The sequence below is a fragment of the Mandrillus leucophaeus genome, unplaced genomic scaffold, assembly GCF_000951045.1.
Source record: "Mandrillus leucophaeus isolate KB7577 unplaced genomic scaffold, Mleu.le_1.0 Scaffold204, whole genome shotgun sequence".
In the NCBI taxonomy this organism is placed as follows: domain Eukaryota; kingdom Metazoa; phylum Chordata; class Mammalia; order Primates; family Cercopithecidae; genus Mandrillus; species Mandrillus leucophaeus.
The window spans coordinates 320,865-347,736 of NW_012102077.1; the positions used below are offsets into that span (position 1 = coordinate 320,865).

General features: G+C 35.4%; 1 protein-coding gene across 2 annotated transcripts in view; it reads left to right on the forward strand.

The window, feature by feature from the left end:
• The window catches only part of VPS37A (vacuolar protein sorting 37 homolog A (S. cerevisiae)), a 53,203-nt gene that overhangs the window by 17,765 nt on the left and 8,566 nt on the right, over positions 1-26,872 (forward strand). Inside the window, exons 2-11 of one of the 2 annotated variants that reach the window (XM_011979584.1) lie at positions 1,349-1,423; positions 3,668-3,782; positions 4,263-4,363; positions 10,591-10,816; positions 12,256-12,326; positions 15,870-15,997; positions 16,081-16,139; positions 16,217-16,285; positions 20,411-20,554; positions 22,267-22,347. In XM_011979584.1, coding sequence (XP_011834974.1) covers positions 1,349-1,423; positions 3,668-3,782; positions 4,263-4,363; positions 10,591-10,816; positions 12,256-12,326; positions 15,870-15,997; positions 16,081-16,139; positions 16,217-16,285; positions 20,411-20,554; positions 22,267-22,347 — 1,069 coding nt within the window. The remainder of the gene's footprint in view (positions 1-1,348; positions 1,424-3,667; positions 3,783-4,262; positions 4,364-10,590; positions 10,817-12,255; positions 12,327-15,869; positions 15,998-16,080; positions 16,140-16,216; positions 16,286-20,410; positions 20,555-22,266; positions 22,348-26,872) is intronic. The other variant, XM_011979585.1, reaches the window with a different exon arrangement.

Here is a 26,872-nt window from a genome sequence, read left to right on the forward strand (position 1 = left end):
AGCTCCATCCCAACATTTTTGAATCTTTGAAGCTATCTTAAGATTTATATATCCTAGAGGCTGGGTTTTTATCAAAGGACCAAAAACGGAGGGAAATAGAGGTTTTATAAAGTTGTTAGAGGAATCATCCAAAAGAACAAAAGGCAAATTGTTTTTCATACGCTAAGCCTTTGAAGGGTATTCATGCTTGAAGAAGTTTCATGTCCATTTCAGTATTAAGCTTCCTCTGCAGCCTCACCTCATTGATAATACTTAGCATTTTCCCCCTTGGAAATATCATGAATATTGGTTAGAATTTCAAGTGAGTCCCCAAAAGACTTGCCTAGTGTATTATAGTTGTAATAATGTATGCCTGCAAATAACAATAAAACAAAATTATAAATGTAGAATGTTAAAGTATCAGGGACTTACAAGCCAAGAATTATATTAGCTGCCAATACCAAAGACCCAAGAATGGTGGCTAAGACAAGATAAAAGTTTATTTTTCTCGCACTTAAAAGAAATTCATAGTTTGACAATTTCATATTCATCAAGGACCCAAGCTACTTCTTTCTTTCTGTCTAACTTTCCTTAGTGTGTGGCTTCAATTCTCACGGTCACTCATGGTACAGAATGGCTATTAGAAGTCTAGTTCCTAGATACAAGGAGGAAGTAGAAGGAAGACAGGAAGGGCAAAATGGGCTCATATTAGTTGTCTATTATTTTGTTCCCTTTAAGATATTTTCCTGTAATTTCTCCCTGCAAGTTTCCTGTACATTCTTTTGGCTGGGATTTAAGTCTATAGCAACAACTAGCTATAAGAACTAACTAGAACATTGCTACCCAGAATAAAATCAGGCTTCTCTACTTAGAAAAAAGGGGATATTTGTTTTTGGAAAGCAGCCAGCATCCTCTGTCATAAGATTGTAGGACGCATCTCATCTAGACTTTTAAGTTCAAGCTGTTAAGACCCAGACTTCCCCAGCTGCCGATGTTCCTGGATGGTGGCAGTTAAAACCCATATGGCTTCCTGACCTGTAATAACCAGAGAGCACACAATTGCTTCTGCTAATGGTAAATTGGATAGAGTGATAATAAATGAATCTAGCATTAATGAAGAGTTTTTTCTTTCCTCTTTACCTCATCATCCCCCTCCCCCTGGATGGTTCAGAATATTACTGTGTGCTTAGTTGATGGGCCTTTCTAACTATGATCATTTTCCTTCCCCTCAAGATACAAGTTATGCTGGCTATCCAGATTCTGTGATTAAAAATAAAGGTAGTTTTAGTAGATACTAGCACTTAACATTCGTTTTTAACAATAATGTTTTCATGACTCTGGGTAAATTTTTTTAAATTTTCTCCTGCAGTATAGCCGAAATACAGAAAGATGTGGAATACAGATTGCCATTCACCATAAACAACCTGACAATTAACATTAATATGTGAGTAGAATTGTATCCTACTTTTTCATGTAAAAGGAGTTAACAGTTTTTTATTGTTTTGTTTCTTAATTATTAGAAATAAGTTTTTAAGGTGAACTTATTTCAAGTAACTATAATTTATAAAATAGTGCACAATTCAGTGAAATAAAAATATTCGAAAGCTATCACTATAAGTTATAGTGCTATAAGAAAGAAACTAGAAAAGAGGAAATGCAATAGAAATGTGCAATACTAGTTCTTAGTACTGTAATTGTTTTTATTGATTAGCACTAAAATCTTAGCAGGAGGTATGCTGAAAAATGATAATAAAAAACAAAGGGGTTATATATATAAAGCCATTAGAGATAGATTCATCTTTAAATCAGAAACAAGTTAAAATATTCCAAATTTCAGCAACAGATACACTATATCAACCAGAAAGTTCAAAGCTAGATTTGATTTGCTGATCATTTTTAAGAAAAAGAAAAAAAGTTAAAAATATGAGATTTTTACTTAAGTTACAGAAGTTGGACAAAGTGATTGCTGAAGTAGCAATTTAGCCTTAAACGCAGCTATGGGGCGCTGTAGTATGAAAAGATTGTGATTACTTCAGGTTGCATTAAGTGGCTGCTGCTAGATCAAGTGTTTGAGCCACGTAAGAAGGCACCTAACTTGAAGACAGGAGCCTTATCTTACTCACCTTCACATTCTCCTTGCCTCACATAGTGCCTGTGTGTAGGAGGCCTTATTAAATACTAATTGAATGAGTGAATTAAAGCATGAGTATATAACTGCTACTTTAACTTGATATTTATGAGGTTTTTTTTTTTTTGAGACAGAGTCTCCCTCTGTCACCTAGACTGGAGCTCAGTGGCATAATCTTGGCTCACTGCAACCTCTGCCTCCCGGATTCAAGCGATTCTCCTGCCTCAGCCTCTGGAGAAGCTGGGATTGCAGGCGTGTGCCATCACGCCCGGCTAATTTTTGAATTTTTAGTAGAGATGAGGTTTTACCATATTGTTCAGGCTGGTCTTGAACTCCTAACCTCGTGATCTGCCCACCTCGGCTTCCCAAAGTACTGGGATTACAAGCGTATGTGAGCTTTTTGAATCCTCACAGCAGCCCTGCAAATTAGGGCAAATTACAGAAACATAGTTAGTAAGTAGCATAGTCAAGATACAAACTGGACTCCCAAGGCCATTTAATGCCCTTTTTACCAAACTAGTTTTAAAATCTTCAGCTTTGTAAATGAAGTAGTTTTATCTCTCATCAAATGCCCAGGTAGAGCTAAGCAGGAGAGGCGAACAAGGACCCAGTTTTCTTTTCAAAAGTACCACCAACAAATAGTTTTCTGAACCAACAGGGGAACAAAGAGACAATTCAAAGTAAAATATTCTTGAGTTTTAGAGATTTGGAAACAGGGTTTCATGTCTAGTAAACTCTCCTTTTTAAGATTTCACTCAATATTCTTGGTTTTGTGGGTAGTTAAAAAGTTAAATTTTTTGCTTTTTTTTTTTTTTGTATTGAAAATTTACTGTTCTTTGCTTGAAACCATGTGATTGACCTCTAACTTGGGAGAGATGTGTCATTTGGGGCGTTTAGAAGGGAGCCTTATAGAATCAAGTCTTGATGACAGCTAGAATGTTTCAATCCTCCTACTTTCCATTTTAACCTCATACTCTTTAGAAATACAGTAAATAGTGAAATAATGCTTCTTTAGTTTTTTAAAGATGGGGTCTCACTGTGTTGCCCAGGCTGGACTTGAACTCCTGTGCTCAAGTGGCTTTCCTGCCTCAGCCTCCCAAGTAGCTGGGACTACAGGCATGCACCACCACGCCCAGATGTGACAGCATTCTCAAAGTAGAAAAACCACAGAAAATTGTATGGCTAGAACCTGTGGTCCAATAAATAGCCAGACTGGACTAGTATGGTTCACCTGATAAAAATGCCTTATTTAATTTTTACCTAAGATTTTGTGTAGCTTGGTGCATTGTGTTTGAAAGCAACTAATTGGCATGATATGAAGAATATTCTATAATTCATGTCCATGTTTCACATGAAGATTTTACTGTGTTGAATGACTAGTCTTGTTACCAAATTTTATTCTTATATATATTTTCAGACAACACCATAAAAGAGCACTTATTACAAATAACCCATATCGAAGTGTGAAAATTTAATTTACTTTTAAATAGCTTTATTTTAAGATTTTGACTTTATAATATCTTTGTTATCTTTGTTTTTGTTTTTCATCTGCTCTACCAGATTGCTTCCTCCACAATTTCCTCAGGAAAAACCAGTGATCAGTGTTTATCCACCGATACGACATCACTTAATGGATAAACAAGGAGTGTATGTTACCTCTCCATTAGTAAACAATGTATGTATATGGGATAATTTATTTCAGGGTAATATAATAGGTGTATTACTTTTCTACTAAATATTTTAGAAATCTGAAATGCATTTAAAGTTTCACTTTGTCATGAGTAATTTTTTAAAAAGTTGAATATTTAAGGCATACCTTAAAGTTCTTACAATATGATATGGTTGATTGTGAGATTGTAACTTACATATACTCTATTATTTACCTTTGAACCCTCAAATTATTGTAAATAGTCAAACAAGGAAATATTTTGGCTCCATTTTTGATTCAATGGACTTTTAACCTGTTTACTAATTACCAGATATTTATGTTATCGATTTTATGAGAAAATGTTATAACTTGTGAATTGCTAATATCCTTTTTCATTTAATTCTTGACCTGCAAAAGTAAGTTACTATTTAGAGTGACATTATCCTAAGGAGACTTTATAATCTTTTTCTGAAAGTGATTTTAAGCATCATGTATTATTACTTTCAGTTTACCATGCACTCAGATCTTGGAAAAATTATTCAAAGTCTGTTGGATGAGTTTTGGAAGAACCCTCCAGTTTTAGCTCCTACTTCAACAGCATTTCCTTAGTAAGTATATTTCTAATAAATAAAAAAGTCTGCATGTATTTTAACATTAAAGTAATCAAAATATAGTTTAAAAATTCAAATGATGTTAAAAATCAGTCCTCTGATTTCTACATCCCCACAAATACATTCACACTTTCAGAGGCAACTGTTTTACTCTTTTAGCTGTTTCTTTTAATGTTTACCTACATCTTTCTGAATAATGTGTGCATACTTCTGTCTCTTGATTCTTTCATTTTAGATATTCTATTGGCCTCCTATTGTAATAGATGAAGATTTCAGCTGTTTTTCACTGAACTTCCTTTCTCCTCATTGTCTCAGTGAAATTATATGATTTTTAATGTAATTCCATATTTGTTATATTTGTTATTGCGACTCTAAATACTGTCCATTCCTGAGCCAAGTATGTTACCATGTTTACATTTCCCTTATGGTGTAATTTTTTGCCTTTTTTCTGGAGTTAATAATTACCTACATTTTATATTTGGTTTGGTTTTGTTTTAGATCATCTTCATTTTCCACATCATCTTAAATTTTAAGATCTTACTAAATTTCCACAGAGCTTTTAGCAAATCTGAAAAATATGCTTTAAACATTTTTTTTCACATAATCAAACTAGTAAGGTAATATCTAGGTTTCATTTTTTCCTTCTCATTCAGTGCTCCACTTCTTCCCTCATTCTGAGTTACTCTCTCTGACGTTTGCATAACTCTCAGCAAGGAATTTCCTTTGTTGTCATCCTGGGATTTTCCCTTTCTTGTATTGGATTCTCCGTTTCTTAGATTTTGTTTTTCCCTTTCTCGGGCCATTTCCTAGTTTCTTGATTTACTGCCTTCCAGTAGCTTCCTTAATAAAGTCACGTTCTCGTACTGAGGATGCTGTTTTAGTCTTGTTCTTGCATTGCTATAAAGGAATACCTGAGACTAGGTAATATATAAAGAAAAGAAGTTTAATTGGCTCAGGGTTCTGCAGGCTATACAGGAAGCATGGCATTGTCATCTGCTTGGCATATGAGGAGCTTTTACTCCTGGTAGAAGGTAAAACGGGTAGAGGCACATTACATGATGAGAGCAAGTGTGAGGAGGCGGTAGGTACCATATCCTTTTAAACAGTCAGATCTCATGAGAACTCAGTATGGCAAGGACAGCACCAAGAGCATGGCCTGAAAGTATTCATGAGAAATACACCCGCATGATCCTGTCACCTCCCAGCAGGCGCCACCTCCAGCATTGGGGATTACAGTTCAGTATGTGATTTAGAGGGGACAACATCCAAACTGTATCACATGAATAACAGATTACCCTAAGAACTTGTGGTTGAAATAATGACATTTATGTTTTTTTAAGAATCTACCATTTGGTTAGGGACCAGTGGCAATCGCTTATTTTTGCTCCACTCTTTGCATTAGCTGGTGTCGTCTGGCCGTTAATGTTGGCTTAATGCTTAGACTTTAGTGCTGATACATCTATATGTGGCGTCTCCATGTGACCTGCGCTTCCTCATTGCGTGGCAGGAGTGAGTTCTGAGGGTCAGGATCCCGAGAGAGAGAGTATTCCAGCCAAACGGAAGCTGTATTATCTTTTTTGGTTTAGTCCTGAATGTTATTCAGCATCATTTCTGCTGCGTTTTGTAAAGTTAGTCACCTAGACCTGCCCAGATTGAAAGGGGAGGGAAAGTAGACTTCAGCTCTCAATGGGGTAGCAAAGTTCAAGAAGTGCATATGGGACTGGAAATCTGGTTGTGGCCATTTTGGAAAATACAATCTGTCACATTCTTCCTCCTAGCCATAATAATTCACCTCTTTCCTATATGTGAATAGGCACTCTCCTCTTTCCCCCAAGAACTTGCAGAGTTCATCATATTACAGAATCAGGCTTGTGTTCTTTCTTCTAAGATTCAAGTACAGATGAGGTTTCTCACTTGTGTTCCTGAAGAACAATTCCTCTTGATCTGAAGACAAGAGAATTAAAGAGACAAGGTAGCTGCCCCTCACACACCCGTTTTACAATGGTAACCACTATAGATTCCAAAAGAGAGAAAGTAGGAAGCACACAGGAGCCACTGGTTCGTAGCAGTACTGAAATCCAACTGGGCACATTTTTTTTTATTAAGACTTAGTTCATGGAAATGATTCTGCACAGAATAATTCTTGGTTCCTGGTTCTGCCATCTGTGTCATTCTTCCTTTCTGTAAAATGTAGCCCTTGTTTCCAAGTGCGTAGTTTTTTTCAGCCTGCTTCCTGCCTATAGAAATTAAGGGTCTGATAGCCTCTTTTTCATTTGGTACTCCCTCTGTCCCTTTTAGACCCAAGATGACACAATTCCTTTAAAATCCTTATGATTTTCTTATGAATCCATTTTTCATTCATTTCATTAAACAAAAGCAACACGCACTAAGCTCTGCCAAATATGCTATTGGGCTTCCAGTGAGGCTGCTGAGAGACAATGTCTTTAAGAATCTTTGAAGCCCTAAATGGCTGTTTTTCTTACTCGACAGTTCTCTGAGGCACTGCCTTGGCTCTTTCAGAGGTGTTAACAAAGGATCTTCTAGCCCATGCTGGGTTTGAACTTTGCTTTAGAGATGTTTCTTAATTTGAGAATCTTAGGGAAGCTAGGAATGAGAGAGAAATTTATTTTCAAATCCAGGAAATCTCATCTTTTATATTTCGCAGTTCTTTACTTTCTCTCTTCTCACATTTTATACTACAGGCAGCTAGAAATCAGGTGGCACCTTCAGCATGGCCCGGAAATCTCCTTAGCTGGATCATCCATTTCACTAGGTACATTTTCTGTTTTCCATATTATTGCGGGCAACAGTATTGGTAAACTTTCCACTAATATAAAGTTCTCCTTGCAATGACAATCTGTTCAGAGGCCCACCAGGCTCCTCCTAACAGCCTCTTTGAGGCCCATTAGTCCTCCATAATCTTCTGAGGGAACTTCCAGCCTGGACCTCTGCTTGGTCCAAAAGCTCCTCCCACATTTTAGATTTTTGTTGTTGTTGTTGTCATAGCAGCATTCCACTTCCAGGTACCTCAGCTCTCTCCCTTCATCTTTGTCTTTCTGTTATCTATGTTCTAGAGTCCTCAGTCCTTATTTTCAGATAAAAAGTATATTCAAAAACCATACTTCCTATCTTCTGTAGTCATAGGGTTGGATATAAACTCATTCACCTTATTTGAAAATACAAACCAACACATTTACTTGTTTTCATTTCAGGTAAGTTCCGGGATATAGTACACATTATTAAAAATCAAGTTTGATGCATTTCTTATTTTGTGGGTTGTACCTGCTACTGAGTTCAAAACAAAGCAGATTGGTTCAGAATTATTGATTTAAATTCACAGATATTATAAATACTCTCTCATGTAGGTTATATTGTTTCTAAATAGCTTGTTATATTCACATACATATCACTAATTTCTTTAGATAAAAGTAATTTTAAGATAAAAATGAGCCATCTTTTGAAATGAACAAGTCGATCAGAAAACTTAATTTTTTGTATGGGTCATACATTCACCTGGCTCAAAAAGTATAAAGGAGTATACAGTGAAAATCTCCATGCCACTTCTTTTTCCCTTGCAGCTCAGTATTTTTCCTCATTAACATCTCAAGTTATTTGTTTGGGTTTGTGTACATATAATTCCTGAGCTGTTGTATTCATCTACAAGAAAATATGTGTAATATTGTATTTTCCCCCTTTTTTTGTATGAATGGTAGCATATTATGCCCTTGTCTTTTTTTTTTTTTTTTTGCAGGGGGGGTGGTCACTAAATGATAAGGCTTTGGAAAGTTTTTCATGTTAGTACTAAGGCACTTCCTCATTATTCCTTATGGCCACAAAGTATTTGTTTTATGGATATATTATAATATTTCTTTAGCAAGTCTTTGACAGATATTTTCATTTTTTCTAATCTTCCCTAAAAAACCCATCCTTCTTCATTGCTGTCAGTGCTGCTCCAGTAAATAATCTTTAATATAATATTTTGCCTAAATGTGAGCTTACTTGTTGGATAAATTCTAGAAGTGTAATGCACATTTGTAGTTTTGACAAATACTACAAACTTGCCCTCCAGAGTAGTTGTACCAGTTTCTGTTCCTATACAATCCCTATTTCCCAATACCCTTTGCCAAAATAGTATGTTATCAAATGGATCTTTGCCAGTTGATAGGCAGAAAACAATACATTAGTATAATTTTAGTTCTATTTATCTTACTAGTAATAGCTAAACTGAACATTTTTTCCTGTACTTCAGAGATTTTTTCTTTTACTTTTCTGTAATTTGTATATACTATCCTAGTCTCTATTTTGCCCTTGGGTTTTTTGTCTTTTTATCAATTTATAGGAATTCTTTATGTATTAGAGAAATTATACCTCTCTCTGTGATAGAAGTTTTCCCCCAAATTTGCTATTTGTTTCATAAAGGACTTTGTCATGTACATTTTTTTCGGTGTTGTCAGATTTATTATTTTCTCTTTTGTGTGTGTGTGTGTGTGATAGAGTCTTGCTGTCTCGCCAGGCTGGAGTGCAGTGACACAGCCTCAGCTCACTGCACCCCCTTCCTCCCAGGTTTAAGCAATTCTCCTGCCTTAGCCTCCCGAGTAGCTGGGACTACAGGCACTTGCCACCATGCGCAGCTAATTTTTGTGTTTTTAGTAGAGACGGAGTTTCACCATGTTGGCCAGGATTCTCATTCTCTTGACCTCATGATCCACCCACCTCAGCCTCCCAAAGTGTTGGGATTACAGGCATGAGCCACCGCGCCCGGCCAGATTTATCATTATTTATGTAATGGCTTCTGAATTTGGGTTCACAGAAAGTCCTTTCCTGCCTCAAGGTTATAATTTTTTGATGATGTCTTCTAGTTCTTCTGAGGTTCTTTAAAAAAAACTTAAACTGTGATCCATTAGATTGTTACACTATTGTAAAAATGAGGATCTGACTCCAACCTCTTTTTGGCAGACGTCTCAATACTACTTTTTGACTGTTCTATTTTTCATTTATTTGAGATTCTATCTTTATTATATCCCAATTCTTATAGGTGTTTGAGCTTTTTCTGGATTTTATATCTGGTTCTATTGATCTACCTGTCCATTCGGTGGTATTATGCTTTAAATTTCGTTGTGTTATTAGGGTTTTATGATTTGTTTTGCTTTATTACAGGGCTAATATTTCTGTACCTTCCTTTTTCAGGCTTTTTTCTTTCTACTCTGGCTTATTTTTCCATATACACTTCAGTGTCATTCATGTACATTTCAAAAAAAAAAAAATGTTTTCTTCCCACAAAATTTCCAACTCAGGTTATATCATTAAATGAAATAATAGTACTCTCATAAAAAATTTTACATTTTGAAACATGTTTCAATATAAAGGGAAACATTTTAGTAGTAGTATATTAATATTTAAAACATAACTGTAAGGCCCTTATCCTTTACACTAGAGTGCCTGATCCATATAAACTCACTGTATGATTCATATATTGTATTTAGATGATTTTCAGTCTGCATCTAGGTCTGAATTACTCTAATGCTTTTATGATCTGGTTCTCTAAACTTTGCTAAGGGGAAAAATATTTTAAATGTAAAATATTTGTTATCTTGCAAAAATAAACATTGACTACATTGTTCTACGATTGAATCCCAAGTACATAATGCTATGTAACTCTAATATACATGCATGTTTATATATCCATCTGTTTTTAATATTTCAACATTTTAAAAGCTCATCTGCATACTTAATTTTACTTTAAAATGTTCTAGAAAAGCAGTCTTGACTTTCAGTCAGATTTTGACAAATACGGAGAAAGCTGTTAGCCTCTACTTCAATAAATGTCCTGGATTAAATATTGCTCTCCATTCCCTCTATGGAGATACTGATTGATACCATTGGAATGCTGAAAACTCAAAAATGGCCTGTCTATCCATTTCTACTCTCTCAAGTTGAATTGCTTGCTTTCTAAAGCATTCATCATCTTTTTTGTAGAAACCACAATTCTACAATTCTTTTTTTTGGAAGGGGGTCATACTTTATCACTTTTTATATATATATCACTTTATATATTAAATATTATATAATATTTAATTCCATTATATAATTTAATAAATATCACCTGCCATTATAAGATTTCATCTATATAGTGCTTGACCTTTGTTATTTAGAGCAATTTAGAAATAATTTGACATGTTGTATCCATAAAATCTAATCTAATGATCTTCTCTTTTTCTCTTCAGTCTATACAGTAACCCAAGTGGGATGCCTCCTTATGCTTCTCAGGGTTTTCCATTTCTTCCTCCATATCCTCCACAAGAAGCAAACAGGAATATCACTTCTTTATCTGTTGCTGACACTGTTTCTTCTTCAACAACAAGTTATACCACAGCCAAGCCTGCCGCTCCTTCATTTGGTGTCCTTTCAAATCTGCCATTACCCATTCCCACAATGGATGCTTCAATACCGGTTGGTATCGTCAGTTATCTATATTTTGTGCCACTGAAACATTCATTCAGTCAACACACATTTATTACATGCCTCCGTGTGCCAGACAATAAGTTAGACAAAACATGAAAAGATTAAATCACGTTTTTCAATTCAAGTAACAGAGAGGTAACCAACAAATAATAATTTTAAGTGTGGAGCTTATAATTCTAGTGTAGTAGAAGACACAGCTAGAGTTTTGGTAGAGACACAGGGGAATGGTCAGTGCTCCTAGGGACCAAGGTAGAACTAGTAGGTTACCTTTACAAAAAATGTGATTCTGGGTTTTTTCACCACTTTCTTAGTGCCTCAAACGTACTGATAAATATAGTGGGTACTCAGTAAAAATGAGGCAGCTAAACAAATGCATACATTGATTATGCTCGAGGCCAGATTTTGAAAGATCATTATTAATTTGCCAGAATAACAAGGGGACACATAAGGCATTCTTTGAGAGGCCGTAACATTGTCAAAGGCATTGAGGTATAAAGCAGATGGCATTTTTGTGAAGCTGCCTATAGTAGATCTCTCTGGCTGCCATATAGAGTGTGGGCAAAGGCAGAAGAATGATCATGTGGGAGCAGCAGATGTCACATGATGGGTCTGCTAACGTATGCTGAGGGCTTCAAGTGTTCCATTGGCTTAAAAACTTGTATGTTCTTAAGCTGTTCTTAACTGTTGCTATGTGGAATGTTACTGAGGAAGAGACTAATACTTTGGGCATAAAACATTTAAAGGAGTATAAAGCCTTTCAATTACAACCCTCAGTAAATATCACCCATAGCATTACTCAAGTATAAAACCATACTATATCCAACATTACTAATTTCAGAGTTTATAATCATTTAGAATACATAGACCCAAGTGGACTTGGTTTTTTCCAAAACCTTTCATTTATTGTGTTAATGAATGTTATGAACAAATTACAGTTAGTAGTATGAACAAAATTACAAGAGGACTTTTCAAGGGTCCTCAAGGATAAAAAGTCATATATATCAAACATGGCTCAGTTACTCATCTACCCTACCGTCTCATCTGACTGAGGCATGTAACTATTCAGACTGTTGCCAAATTATTGCTTTTCTATATTTAATGCCTTTCACTTGAGAGAAATATTCATATATACCAGTGAAATCTACAGCCATATACTTAGACAAGAAAGAGAACTACCAGTTCTCTACCTAACACAGGTACTCACATGGCCCTCAACAACAACAACAAAAAGTAATCCTATGTATACCACACTGAAAAAAAGATAGACTGCAGGAAGAAGGGGAGACTAAGGCAGTGTGAGATGTGAAGATGAAAATATGATAATGCAAACAGTTATGGGATATAGTACATTAAAGATTACATTTATTAGTAATTGAGAGCAGTCAAAAAATGGCTGAAATTTAATATCATTTAAAACTTTTCTTTAGACAAGCCAAAATGGTTTTGGTTACAAGATGCCAGATGTCCCTGATGCATTTCCAGAACTCTCAGAACTAAGGTAAACCTGAAGAGTAAAGTTGGTGACATTGTCTGTTTTATTTGTAAGCATACACCAGATCATTATTTCATATCCATATTAAATTAAATTTTAAAATCTTCACTATTCCTAGACAGTACTGTACTTGTCTTAGTGGGAAAGTTTTAAAAATCAATTTTAGGTCCTATAGGTTGTATTTATTGAGTAATTAGTACATACTCGGATTTTTATAGGATTTTTATAATGATGTAAATAGTTACCAAGATAACAAGATCCTTTCTCTCATGTGGCCTGCATTCTTTGAAAAGTATTTTTGAATACATTATGCCTGATAGTTTCAAAATATATCTTGGCCTGTTTTAGACCTCCCATTGTTCCTTTAGTAGATAAACTTTACATATAGAGAAATAAAGTTATAAAGTATTAGATGTTTTTACAGAGCCAAACTTTTTTTGAATTAAGGTGCCATTTTTCATGGAACTTTGCTTCTCTAAAATGCTTCATGAAGAAAATGGTTTTTGGCCAGTTTTGGGAAGCATTGCACCCTTTATACCCCCATTGAGAGTTCATGATACTCATAAGGCTCTTATTAATAAGACTACTGAATGCAGTTAAACTTTTTTTTTCTTTTTTTGCAGTTCTTTTTTTCTTTAGGATATATCTCATCAAAGGTGTATAGCCAGGTACCCATGAGAAATCCTATAGTTTAAAAAGTTTAAATTTATTTGCACCAGTGTTTTACAGTCATTTTAAGGAAATAGTGATTTATTATCTTCTGTTATAATAAATTAATGAATATTTGCAATATACTGCATGCGTGTTAAAGGTTAATATGCATTGTAATGCTTACAATAACCCATAAGGTAGTTCTAATTTATCTTTTTTGCTTTAAATTTTTTTAAATAATTGTTATGAAAATATCAAAAATACAAAAAAGGTGAAGAAACTAGTATAATGAGCCACCATGTATCCATCATGTGGCAACAGTAGCCATGAACCCTTTTGCTCACCGTGCTTCATGCCTCCTTCTGTCCAGCTTTCTTGGAGGGCTATAGGTATGAGTCACTGTTATTTAAAGCAAATCCCAGATCATACATCCTTTTTACCCATCAATTCTTAAGTAAATTTTTCTACCAGGTAAGGATTTTCTTTCCTTTTTTTAAACCATAACCTCAGTCACCATCATCATCATACCTAACACAATGGTAATTCTTTAATATTACCTTCTTTCTCCAGTGTCTCAGTAATTAATCTTTTTGTTGGTAGTTTCTTTGAATCAGGATTCAAAACAGGTTCCACCTATTGCATTTGGATAGTGGATCTCTTAAGTTCCTTTCAATAATGAACCATTTCTCCCCAACTTTTCTCTTTTATACACACACACACACACACACACACACACACACTTCGACATACACATATTTGTATTTACATATGCTCATATACATGTACACAAATATGAAAATAAATACATGTCATGTATATATATGCATACATATATATTAGACATAGTGTGTGTTTATTAAATTGGTTATTTGTCCTATGAAATATTCCATATCCTGTTTTTTCCTTATTCCCTCCTTGTGGTACCATTGAAGGGCGTTTCTCTATTTCCCATAGTCTATGCTGCTGGTGGCTAGAAGTAGACAAGGTTCAATTCTTTTGCCAATACTTACGTCATAATTAGTGCATGCTTCCTATTACATCCCATGAGGCAGCAGTGAGGTCTGGTTGCCCTTTTTTTAGTGACATTAAGATTATATCAGGTTAAAGCACCTGAAATCATTGACCATCATTAATTCAGCAAGGGTCGTAAATATGATTTAATAATTTTATCATTACCACCAGAATTTATTAACCAGAGTTACTCTATGAAGAACCTGACTTAATCAATTACATATTTAGTTATACTAAAATAGCCTTCATACAGGACCAAGAAAAATGCTTAATTTTTCCCCTTATAGTATCAGCTTTCACAATAATGAGTTGATGTGCTATCCATCTCCAAAAGTTGCTCTGATGGGTGAGAAACTCAAGTTGCCTTCTGTATCGTTTCTGGCAAAGTTGAAGATGCAATGGGCTCATCATGAACATTTCTTCTTCCAGACCTAGAGTCAGCCATTTCTCTGAAGGGCCCTTGTTCTTTTCCAAAATAACAATACCAGTATTGTTACTAAGCTTATTGAATGCAGGTTAAATTTTTGTTTTTGTTTTTTACAGTTCTGTCATCTTTAGGATTATGACATGCCAGAATATACTGTTGTTGTTGTTTTTTTAATCTCTTCAAATAATTTTTCTCTGGGTGTTGATATAACTTAGAATATGCAGGTTTACTTATTTTCAAAGCAGTCCATTTTCTCGGAATTTTAAAGACTGCTTTTTCTTTTCTTCTTTATTTTTAAATTATCCAACGTTTTTATATGGCTCCATAGTCAAAACTAAGATACGTTCAGAAAAGTTTTTGCTTCCATCCATATCCGCTCCACCTAGTTCTTTCACCCTACAGATACCCATTTTTGTTTTTGGTTTAGCCCTCCATTATTTCTTTTCTTTAAATATTTTATGAATATCTGTACACACATATACATAAACACACATAAACGTATCTATAACTCTTATTGTGATAGCCACACATCTGTAAGCTAAATAGGCAGAGAGGTTAAAACGGAGTTGTGACTGCTTATGTACCCTATCTTACTGGTCCTACAGTAATTGACATTATGCACTAGCAGAGACTCTGTAACTTGTAGAGTCTTGGGAGATTTTACTGACTGCATTTTGGCCAACACATCCTTGGAATCATGCACTGACCTGTTCTAAAGCTGACTAGATACAATAGTTTCCCATAAAAGTTTTTCACAAGCCAAAATGTTACAGTAACTACTCTGGCCTCTTTTCAGTTCTGTTTCCCTCTCATCAATACATACAATGAAATGACTAGAAAGAAATTCTTCTAATGCTAGCTTGTCTGTGAACTTTTACTCATCTGAATTTACTATAGTACTAGTATGTTCAACATTATGCTTGGAAGAAATAAATAGCTTAAATTTTATATATCAGTCAGTCTGGTTTCCTGTCAGGGAAATTTAAGAAATAAGTGATATTCTCAAGCAATTAAGTTAAACAGAATTAAGAACAAGAAAAAAATACTGAACTGTATTACTGCTGTCCTATTTTAAGAAACCTAAGCTGAATAAGCTCTTAGTTTCATACATTTTTCTTTACCTGAGTTAAGTTGACTTTATTTTTAATTTCAGGTCACTGGATAACTGTGAACACTTCCCCACAGTTGTGATTTTTAAAGAGAGGAGATATATCAACATATCCATTGGACCAGAATTTACTTTTACAGATTCTGTTGAGAATATATTACAGACTGCTTTATGTTCCATTGTGGTTGATGTTTTATATGATTTTAAGGTTAAAATTGGCAGCCTTAGGTGTATATGTAAAAATTATTTACAACCCTATCAACCAAAATAAAGCTGAAAAATTGTAAATAGTTGTCAGGGAGAAAAACTTGATGTCTGATATTTATTAACATTTTTTCTTTTGTGTTTCTAGTGTGACACAACTCACAGATATGAATGAACAAGAGGAGGTATTACTAGAACAGTTTCTGACTTTGCCTCAACTAAAACAAATTATTACTGACAAAGATGACTTAGTAAAAAGTATTGAGGAACTAGCAAGTATGTTTTCCCTCTCCTCAGCTCACATTTCCTGAAAAAAATCTGATCTTTACCTAGAAGTAATCTAGAGATTTATCTTACAGGAAAAAATCTCCTTTTGGAGCCCAGCTTGGAAGCCAAAAGGCAAACTGTTTTAGATAAGGTGAGTTAGTGATCATTTTGTAGAAATGTATATAATTTTAAAATAGAATAAAACATCCTTTTCATTTTCTCTTTTAGTATGAATTACTTACACAAATGAAGTCTACTTTCGAAAAGAAGATGCAAAGGCAGCATGAACTTAGTGAGGTAAGACTGTTTAGTTTTTTTCCTTTGCCATAGATTTTTTTAATCTTATGTGCATGAGTCATGATCTTATTTTCATTATCATCAGAAACCATTTATGAGGTATCTGACCTTTTAAGACATGATACCGTTAAACGTAGATGAACAGCTCTCGATGAGGCATCATACATTATTTGTGCTCATGTAAGAGCATCTTTGTTTCCAAAACAAAATTATGACAGGCCCAGACAAATAACTTTTCTGAGTAAGTTATGAAACCTTTGCAACCCCTGTAGTGAAACCTAGCAACAACAACAACAACAAAAACTTTTGACTCACTTGTAAACTTATCTACAAATACCTTAAATGAAAAGTTTGCAAATTAAAAAGAATAATATAGGAAAAATATATAGTTTTATCTGCTACAAATAAGTTTTGTTAGAAATCCAGTTATGTGAAAATCGAAAGAATTTTATAAAATTCAACCTATATTTCTGAAAAAAAGGAATCTTTAAAAATGAAAAGGAAACAGAGGACATAATCTTTGTATTATACCAGTAACCTCATAGTTAATACTCTGTTTCCTATAAAATCAGGAACTTTGGATAAAGTCAGTGAAATAAAACATAAAATAGATATAAACCAACAACAGCAAAAAAGATGGTAAAGGAGAATATAAATTTATAATGATTTCAGATAATATGGTCATTTGTCAGAATAAGGAAATAATAGCTAACATTGAGCAATTAATATGTCTTGTGCTGCATGAAGCTATTTACATATATGGCCTGTTATTACACCAAGTCCTGTGAAATAGGTATTGTTACTTTTTCCCATTTTACATTTTACAGATAGGGAAACAGGCACAGTGAGATTAAATAACTTCCTTGAGGTCATACAAGTAGAAACATTAGTTAGGAGTCTAACCTAAGCAGTCCTCCTTCACAGAAAATCTGTGAGACTCAACTGAAGTACTGTTAGATACATACTGGACCTTGTAAATGTTGGAGAAGCTTTCATAGTACTCAACATCATTCTTTATATAAACTCATAGTAAACTAAAACTAGAAATTTCTTACTTGAAAAAGAATGCTAGAAACCAGCAGTAAACATCACACTTAATGACTAAACATGTCTAGGATCCCATTAATGTTAGGAATAAGACAGTAATGCCTCATGATCACTGTTGTTTAACATTGCTTGGGAGGTTCTGAGTACTGCAACAAGACCACAAAAAGTGGTATAGCATAAAATAAGAAATGAAACAGTTGTTTACCAAAAATAAACAATCAAAAATTCTAGAGAACTGAGAAACTTTTTCCTGTTTGCTGCAGCAATTACTGCAAAATGAAGTACAGAAAACAACTCATTAAACAAAACTGTAAAGTACTCAGAAGTGAACCCAATGAAGTAACTTAGGAACCTTTATTGAATTGGCATTCAATAAAAGAAGAGTTGAGTTTTCTGTTTTCTAAGACTGTTTAGAGCAGCATAGAATATATTCATTGAATGAAAGATCCAGTATTAAAAAGATTTCATTCTCCCCAAAATAACTTAGAAACTTAATTCAGTTCTAATCAAAATGCCAAGAGTTTTTTTTTTAATCTTAATAGATTTATTCAAAAGTTCATCTGAAACTTTATTTTTTCAGCTGGGTAAAAGTAGTCAGGAAGAGCTTGAACAAAAAGAAAAAATGAACAAAACTCCCTTTCCCAGTGTCAGAATACACTGTAAATCCTCATTATTTAAAACAGTATAGTAATTTTATAGGAAGAGAAAATTATTTCTATGGAATAGAATAATTTATTCTATAAATCAGTTGGAAAAAATTGAGGATTCAGTAAATTATAAAATTGGCTATTTAGTATCCATTTAGAAAAAGGCTAGCTCATCGTATCATACAATACACAGAAAGGTATTACAGATAAACAACTTCAGTGGAAACCATAAAAAGTCAACTAGCTTCTAGGATTTTTTCTTTAAGATTATGGTGGGAAAAGTCTTTCTAAGCATAATAAAACAGATATGAGTATAAAGGAAAAACTCGACATATTTAGCTATACAGATTGAAAATTTGGATATATTAAAAAATTATGAAATCAAAAGTGAAGTTAAAAAAGGTACAGATATTTTTAGCATATACAACAAATACTAATGCCAGTGGTCTATTGGAAAAGGAAAAAAACAGGAAACTGACAAAAGGAGAAAGATAAATGTCCAATAAAGATTCTGCTTTAACAGTTACTCTGATCCTTAAACATTCATATAAGAATTGCTGGAAGCAATTCTTGAAACACTTAAAAAAGACAAACACACACCAAACACTGATTCCTAGGTTTCTTTCTAGATGTTCTCAGTCAATTTTTTGGGGGATGATGAATCTTCTACACTCTAACATATGGAATCCACTTTCAGTAGACCGTTGGTTCCGTGATGGAGGAATCTGTTCTGTTTCATTCCTAAAATAAAATAATAGCCATTCTAATGCATGTGGGGTAGTATCTCTTTGTGACACATCATACACAAAAATGAACTATAATGCACCATTTTCTTATTGCCCTCACCAAAACTGGTTATCTGTCTTTACAAGTATGGCTCATGTGGATGTTTTATTTGGCTTTTAAAAAAATTATGGTAAAGCTGAACATATTTTCAAAAGTTTCCAGTTACTTATTCATTAAATATTTATTGAGTACCTATTATGTACCTGGTTCAGTGGTTGGCACATAATAGCCAAATAAAACATCCACGTGAGCCATACTTGTAAAGATAGATAACCAGTTTTGGCGAGGGCAATAAGAAAATGGTGCATTACAGTTCATTTTTGTGTATGATGTGTCACAAAGAGATACTACCCCACATGCATTAGGATGGCCATTATTTTATTTTATTTTTTTCTTATTCTGTCACCCAGGCTGGAGTGCAGTGCCGCAGTTACAGCTCACTGCAGCCTTGACCTCTCAGGCTCAAGTGATCCTCCTGACTGAGCCTCCCAAGTAGCCAAGGCTACAGGTGTGTGCCACCACACCTGGCTAATTTTTGTATTTTTTGTAGAGATGGGGTCTCGCTATGTTGCCCAGCCTGGTCATGAACTGCCAGGCTCAAGCCATATGCCTGCCTCAGCCTCCCACAGTGCTGGCATTACAGGCATGAGCCACCACACTGAGCAGGATGGCCATTATTAAAAATAGTTTTAGTACCTACATTTAGGTCTGTGATCCATTTGGATCAATTTTTGTATTTAAGTAAGGTAAGGGGCCAACTTTGTTCCTTTGCCTGTCGATATATCCAGTTTTTTCAAGCACCATTTGTTGAAAAGACTCCTTTCTCCATTAACTGGACTGGGCCCCCTTGTTGAAAATCATTTGGCCATTTATGTGAGGGTTTATTTCTGCGTTCTCTATTCTGTTCCATTGTTCTTTATATTTTTATGCCAGTACCACAGTTTTGATTACTGTAACTTTGTAGTAACTTGAAATCAGGAAATATTAGTCATCTTTGTTTAAGATTGTTTTGGCTATTTGGGATCTCTTGAGATTCCATATGAATTCTAGGATGGGTTTTTCTATTTTTGCAAAAAATACCATTGAGATTTTGATAGGGATTGCATCGAGTCTGTAGGTTGCTTTGATTAGTAATGTCTTCTCAAGAATATTAAATCTTTCAACCCATAAACATGGGATGTCTTCCAGTAATTTATGTCTTCAGTTTCTTATAGCAGTATCTTACAGTTTTCTGTGTACCAGTCTTTCATTGCTTTAGTGAAATTTAATCCCATCATTTTTGCCTTATTCCATTGAAATGAGTCATCAAGTTCAGCCCACACTCAAGGGTGGGATTATGCAAGGGCAGGAATGCCAGGAGGTGAGGTCATTAGTGGAGAGTCTCCTTAGCAGATATCTACCACAGTGATTTAATTTGTAAATCCTTAGGAGAGAACAATGATTTTCTCCGTTTCTCTCATTTAATAGTTTGCAGCCAGTAGCTAAGGACCTGGGTGGGTCATTATAAGATAGCAGATTTTCTCAAAAAGAGGCTATATAGGGCACATAATAAATTGCCTCTCCATACCACTACTTTCCTTCCTTTCCCTGTGAGGAGTTCTTGTGAGGATCATAAATTAAAGTAGTGCCTGATTTTCTTTTTCAGAGCTGTAGTGCAAGTGCCCTACAGGCAAGATTGAAAGTAGCTGCACATGAAGCTGAGGAAGAATCTGATAATATTGCAGAAGACTTCTTGGAGGGAAAGATGGAAATAGATGATTTTCTCAGTAGCTTCATGGAAAAGAGAACAGTATGTAATACTCATCAATTGAGGACAAGTATTGGATAAAGTTTGGTATTTTTATAGGGAGAAGAAGCACTGGGTCTTAGCTATTTCTCTAGTATGCTGTCATCTCCCTTTTTTTGTACAATATATTATTTACCCGAAAGGAAGGTTTCTATTTCTTGGGTGTGGACTTGGGCAAAAACCAGGTACCTGGAACTTTGAAGGTCCGTCAGAGAACTCTGGACAGCTACACACCTTAGCTATTCCCAGGGAACCCCATGGGGGGCAAGTGCCATTGCTCTAAGATGTCCTTTTGATGTGACTTGAGAAGTAAATGAGAGTGAGGGCCTGTATGTGTGGCTGTTTCCTGTATGTCAGAGGAACAGTCCTGGTCAGAAAGGGGCTCATCTGAGCAGAAATTGCTAATAAACTTTGTGCTGATCTGGGAAAAAAAAAAATTTTTTGACAGCATAATATCAAATTACTTTAGCATACTCATGAGTGAAAAACATTAGCACGTTACTGAAGTGGAGTTTTGAGTGCTGTGAGAGGAACCTGAAAAGCCTCGTAAGAATAATAGCATCATCCTCCTATCACTTTAGACTTGCTTTATCTGAGTATACAAGCAGGTAAATAAAATAGTTGTTTCAGAAATGGTAGTATCTATATCATTGTGTAATACAGCTGGTAAATCTAGTCCGAATAGTTGAAACATACTCCTTAATGACTTGTTTTACCACTTGTTGAAAGAGAGAATGATCTATAGGGATTATAAAATAATTTTTAAAAATTGAGACACAGTTCCTGTTCTGTTCTGATATTTGTTATATTTAAAGAAAAATCCAAAACAGTCTGCTTAATAGTTTGTTGCCTTTTAATACAGTCCAAAATATTTACGTAAGTTGTCTGAAATAATCACATTTTAAAAATAATCTTTCGTTAGTAAACTTTATGAAACATCTGTGAGAGACACACACACACACACACACACACACTCCTGTTAAGGCAGATGGGGTGGATTTTATCATTCCCATTTTTCATGAGGCGAAATTGAAGTTCAGAGATGTTAGTGACTGACTTATGGTTATAGTGTTAGTAAGGCATTGATTTCTGGTCCGTTACTCTTTAATGATATATAACTGTGCCTTGAAGCTTGTATCTGTTAATCTTCCTGGTTAACAGCAGAATTTACATCCATATTTTTAAAACACAGATATTTAAAGTTACATAGTCAGATAATTGATATAAAGGATCAGTGTTTGTTTTACATTCTAGAAGCTTGCAGGCAAAGGCTGTCTCCCAAGCAAGAGGTTTTTTTGATTCTTAAAGTCTTAGCTGTCTTCAACATTAGCTATCTTCAACATTCAGTTATTAGATTACTAGCTAATTCAGAATGAATTGGTGTCATGTGGTCCTCTGCTCAGTCGACTGGGCTGAGGGAGTGGATTATGAGAAGGGAGCATGAGAGGTTCCCTAAAACTGGCGTGCAGGAAACAAAATGACAGGCATTTCTCCTGTCCCATTCAAACTATTATCTGCGCCTTGTAACATTAGTGCTAATGAAATGAATTTGCTCATAATCTAATAATTTTAGCTATTGGATTATTAGCTATCTTCAACATTCAAAACATAAAATAGTGCCAACAAGTTAAAAGGTTCCTGTCATACTGTAGGAAGTAAAGTAATAGGCATATCTTTGTAAAAGTGACTGGTATTTTTAAAAATTTATTTTCTAGATTTGCCACTGTAGAAGAGCCAAGGAAGAGAAACTTCAGCAGGCAATAGCAATGCACAGCCAATTTCATGCTCCACTATAGGTAAATTGTATTTCAGGTTTGAGTTTCAACGTTATTGCATCAGTATTCTTTAAATAGACATGTTGTTAATGGTGCCTGTTCATCAGCTTTAAGCATAATTCTCTCATTATAGCTATTGTGCTATGTAACATAGAATGCTTTGTATTATATGATAAGCATAATATAAACATACAACTAGTAGAAATCTTTTGGATATTTTCTATGATCTTGGCATGAATGAAATTTTTTTAACATTACCTCCTAATATAGAATTGTAAGTTATAGTCAGTTCCTTTCTCTCACCTGGTGTGTAGAGTATACCTTATCACGTGGCTAACATTTCTCAGAAGGCTCCTTTGTCATTTCTTCCTCTAAAGTGAACTTCCAGCCAGTCTCTATTTCCATCCCACACCATGATTACTGTAATAATTTGCCCATCCCCATGACTTGAGGGTTCTCTTCCTATGCAGCACTGACAGAATGATCTTCCTAAAATACCACTTTTATGATAAAATTGGCTCTGCTCCAGAACCTATAATGAATCCCTAGTAATGACAGTATCCATGGCAAATTCCTCTGGTTTTAAGATTTCCATAATCTTGCATATATTTCAGATCATCCATTTTAACTCTGCATTTTCCCCTTACATTGCATTGTCTTACAGGGCACATTCTTCTTCTACCACAGTATCACTGGTTGTGCTCTTACCTGATGTCAAGATGCCTTTCCTTTTCCTCTGCATCTGTTTTGTTTTAGGAATCATTTGTTTGCAAGAATAGTTCCCACCCCAACAAACTTAAGTAAAAGCTTATGTTACTGGATAGGACAGGGATTTATTATAGGGTTAAAATGAAGGAAAGTACAGTCACCTGAGAGTGAAAACAGCCACTCAGTGACCAAAACAGCTCTTCTCACACCTTTTTTGAGACTGCTTGTTGCCTTATTTCTTATTTCTGCATCTCTGTTCTTTTTTAAAATTTTTTCTGGCTGGGCGCGGTGGCTCACGCCTGTAATCCCAGCACTTTGGGAGGCCAAGGCGGGCGGATCACAAGGTCAGGGGATCGACACCATCCTGGCTAACACGGTGAAACCCCGTCTCTACTAAAAATACAAAAAAATATTAGCCAGGCATGGTGGCGGGTACCTGTCGTCCCAGCTACTTGGGAGGCTGAGGCAAGAGAATGGCATAAACCCGGGAGCCAGAGCTTGCAGTGAGCCGAGATCCGGCCACTGCACTCCAGCCTGGGCGAGAGAGCCAGACTCCATCTCAAAAAAAAGATTTTTTTTCTTACTTGTCCTTCACCCATTCCTAATTATATCATCTGACAGTTCAAGCAGCAAATGGAGATAAACAAGAGTCCCTGGAGTTCCAGAACATTCTCTGGGAAAGTAACTGAACCAGTATGGGCAAGCTATCCATCCTAGTGTAGTCAATTTGACCTTGCAACTGGTATCCTATGGTCCTCTGCCCAGTCGACTGGGCTGAGGGAGTGGATTATGAGAAGGGGGCATGAGAGGTTCCCAAAAACAAGGACTGGGGTATAGGAAAAGAAATGACAGGCATTTCTTATGTCCAGTTAAACTACTTCTGCTCCTTGTAACATTAGTGCTCACAATGAATTGTTTTATATGTTACTTTCCAAATCATAATATAAATTCCTTAAGGGTAGGGGCTGATTTTTGATACCAACTTTGCGTATCTGCCAGCTTAGGAAGAAGTAGACACAGAGTAGTTGCTCATTTATATGAACATACTAGAATCCATTCCTTACCTCTATTCCCTCATAGTCAAGTTATTTTATAGGCAAATCTTTTTTATTATTATTATGCTTTAAGTTCTGGGATACATGTGCAGAACGTACAGGTTTGTTACATAGCCATGGTGATTTGCTGCACCCATCAGCCTGTCATCTACAGTAGGTATTTCTTCTAATGCTATTCCTCTCCTTGTCCCCGACTCCCCAACAGACCCCAGTATGTGATGTTCCCCTCCCTGTGCCCATATGTTCTCATTACAACTCCCACTTATGAGTGAGAACATGCGTTATTTGGTTTTCTGTTACTGTGTTAGTTTCCCGAGAATTGTGGTTTCCAGCCTCGTCTGTGTCCCTGCAAAGGACATGAACTCATTCTTTTTTATGGCTGCATAGTATTCCATGGTGTATATGTGCCACATTTTCTTTATCCAGTCTATCGTTGACAGGCATGTGGGTTGGTTCCAAGTCTTTGCTATTGTGAATAGTGCTGCAATAAAGATACTTGTGCATGTGCCTTTATAATAGAATAATTTATAATAATTTGAGTATATACCCAGTAATGGAATCTGGGTCAAATGGCATTTCTAGTTCTAGATTCTTGAGGAATCGCCACAGTGTCTTCCACAATGGTTGAACTAATTTACACTCCCACCAACAGTGTAAAGGTGTTCCTATTTCTCCACATCCTCTCTAGCATCTGTTGTTTCCTGACTTTAATAATTGCCATTCTAACTGGCGTGAGATGGTATCTCATTGTGGTTTTGATTGCATGTCTCTAGTGACCAGTGATGATGAGCTTTTTTTCATGTTGGTTGGCCGCATAAATGTCTTCTTTTGAAAGTGTTCATATGCTTTGCCCACTTTTTGATGGGGTTGTGTTTTTCTTGTAAATTTAAGTTCCATGTAGATTCTGGATATTAGCCCTTTGTCAGATGGATAGATTCCAAAAATTTTCCCATTCTGTAGGTGGCCTGTTCACTCTGATGATAGTTTATTTGCTGTGCAGAACGTCTAGTTTAATTAGATCCCATTTGTCTATTTTGGCTTTTGTTGCCATTGCTTTTGGTGTTTTAGACATGAAGTCTTTGCCCATGCCTATGTCCTGAATGGTGTTGCCTAGGTTTTTTTCTAGGGTTTTTAAGGTTTTAGGTCTTAACGTTTAAATCTTTAACCCATCTTGAGTTAATTTTTGTATAAGGTTAGGTAGGGGTCCATTTTTAGTTTTCTGCATATGGCTAGACAGTTTTCCCAACACCATTTATTAAATAGGGAATCGTTTCCCCATTGCTTTTGTCAGATTTGTCAAAGATCAGATGGTTGTAGATGTGTGGTGTTATTTCTGAGACCTCTGTTCTGTTCCATTGGTCTGTATGTCTGTTTTGGTACCAGTACCATACTGTTTTAGTTACTGTAGCCTTGTAGTATAGTTTGAAGTCAGGTAGTGTGATGCCTGCCACCAGCTTTGTTCTTTTTGCTTAGGATTGTCTTGGCTATATGGGCTGTTTTTGGTTCCATATGAAATTTAAAGTATTTTTTCTAATTCTGTGAAGAAAGTCAATGGTAGCTGGATGGGAACAGCGTAGAATCTATAAATTACTTTGGTCAGTATGGCCATTATCACAATATTGTTTTTTCCTATCCATGAGCATGGAATGTTTTTCCATTTGTTTGTGTCCTCTCTTATTTCCTTGAGCAGTTGGTTTGTAGTTCTCCTTGAAGAGGTCCTTCACATCCCTTGTTAGTTGGATTCCTAGGTATTTTATTCTCTTTGCAGCAATTATGAATGGGAGTTGACTCATGATTTGGTTCTCTGTTTGTCTGTTATTGGTGTATAGGAATGCTTGTGATTTTTGCACATTGATTTTGTATCCTGAGACTGCTGAAGTTGCTTATCAGCTTAAGGAGATTCGGGGCTGAGTCACTGGGGTTTCCTAAATATACAATCAGGTCATCTCCAAACAGAGAAAATTTGACTTCCTCTCTTCCTATTTGAATACTTTTATTTATTTTTCTTGCCTGATTGCACTGGCCAGAACTTCCAATACTACGTTGAATAGGAGTTGTCTTGTGCCAGTTTTCAAAGGGAATGCTTCCAGCTTTTGCCCATTCAGTATGATACTGGCTGTGGGTTTGTCATAAATAGCTCTTATTATTTTGAGATACCTTCCATCAGTACCTAGTTTATTCATTGTTTTTAGCATGAAGGGGTGTTGAGTTTTATCAAAGGCCTTTTCTGCATCTATTGAGATAATCGTGGTTTTTGTCATTGGTTCTGTTTATGTGATGATTACATGTATTGATTTGCATATGTTGAACCAGCCTTGCATCCCAGGAATGAAGCCAACTTGATTGTCATGGATAAGCTTTTTAATGTGCTGCTGGATTTGGTTTGCCAGTATGTTAATGAGGATTTTTGCATCGGTGTTCATCAGGGATATTGGCCTGAAATTTTCATTTTTTGTTGTGTCTCTGCCAGGTTTTGGTATCAGGATGATGCTGGCCTTATAAAATGAGTTAGGGAGGAGTCCCTCTTTTTCTGTTGTTTGGAATAGTTTCAGAAGTAATGGTACCAGCTCCTCTTTGTATCTCTGGTAGAATGTGGCTATGAATCGGTCTAGTACTGGGCTTTTTTTTTTGTTGGTTGGCTATTACTGCCTCAATTTCAGAACTTATTACTGGTCTATTCAGGGATTTGACTTCTTCCTGGTTGGGAGGATGTATGTGTTCAAGAATTTATCCATTTCTTCTAGATTTTCTAGTTTATTTGCGTAGAGGTGTTTATAGTATTC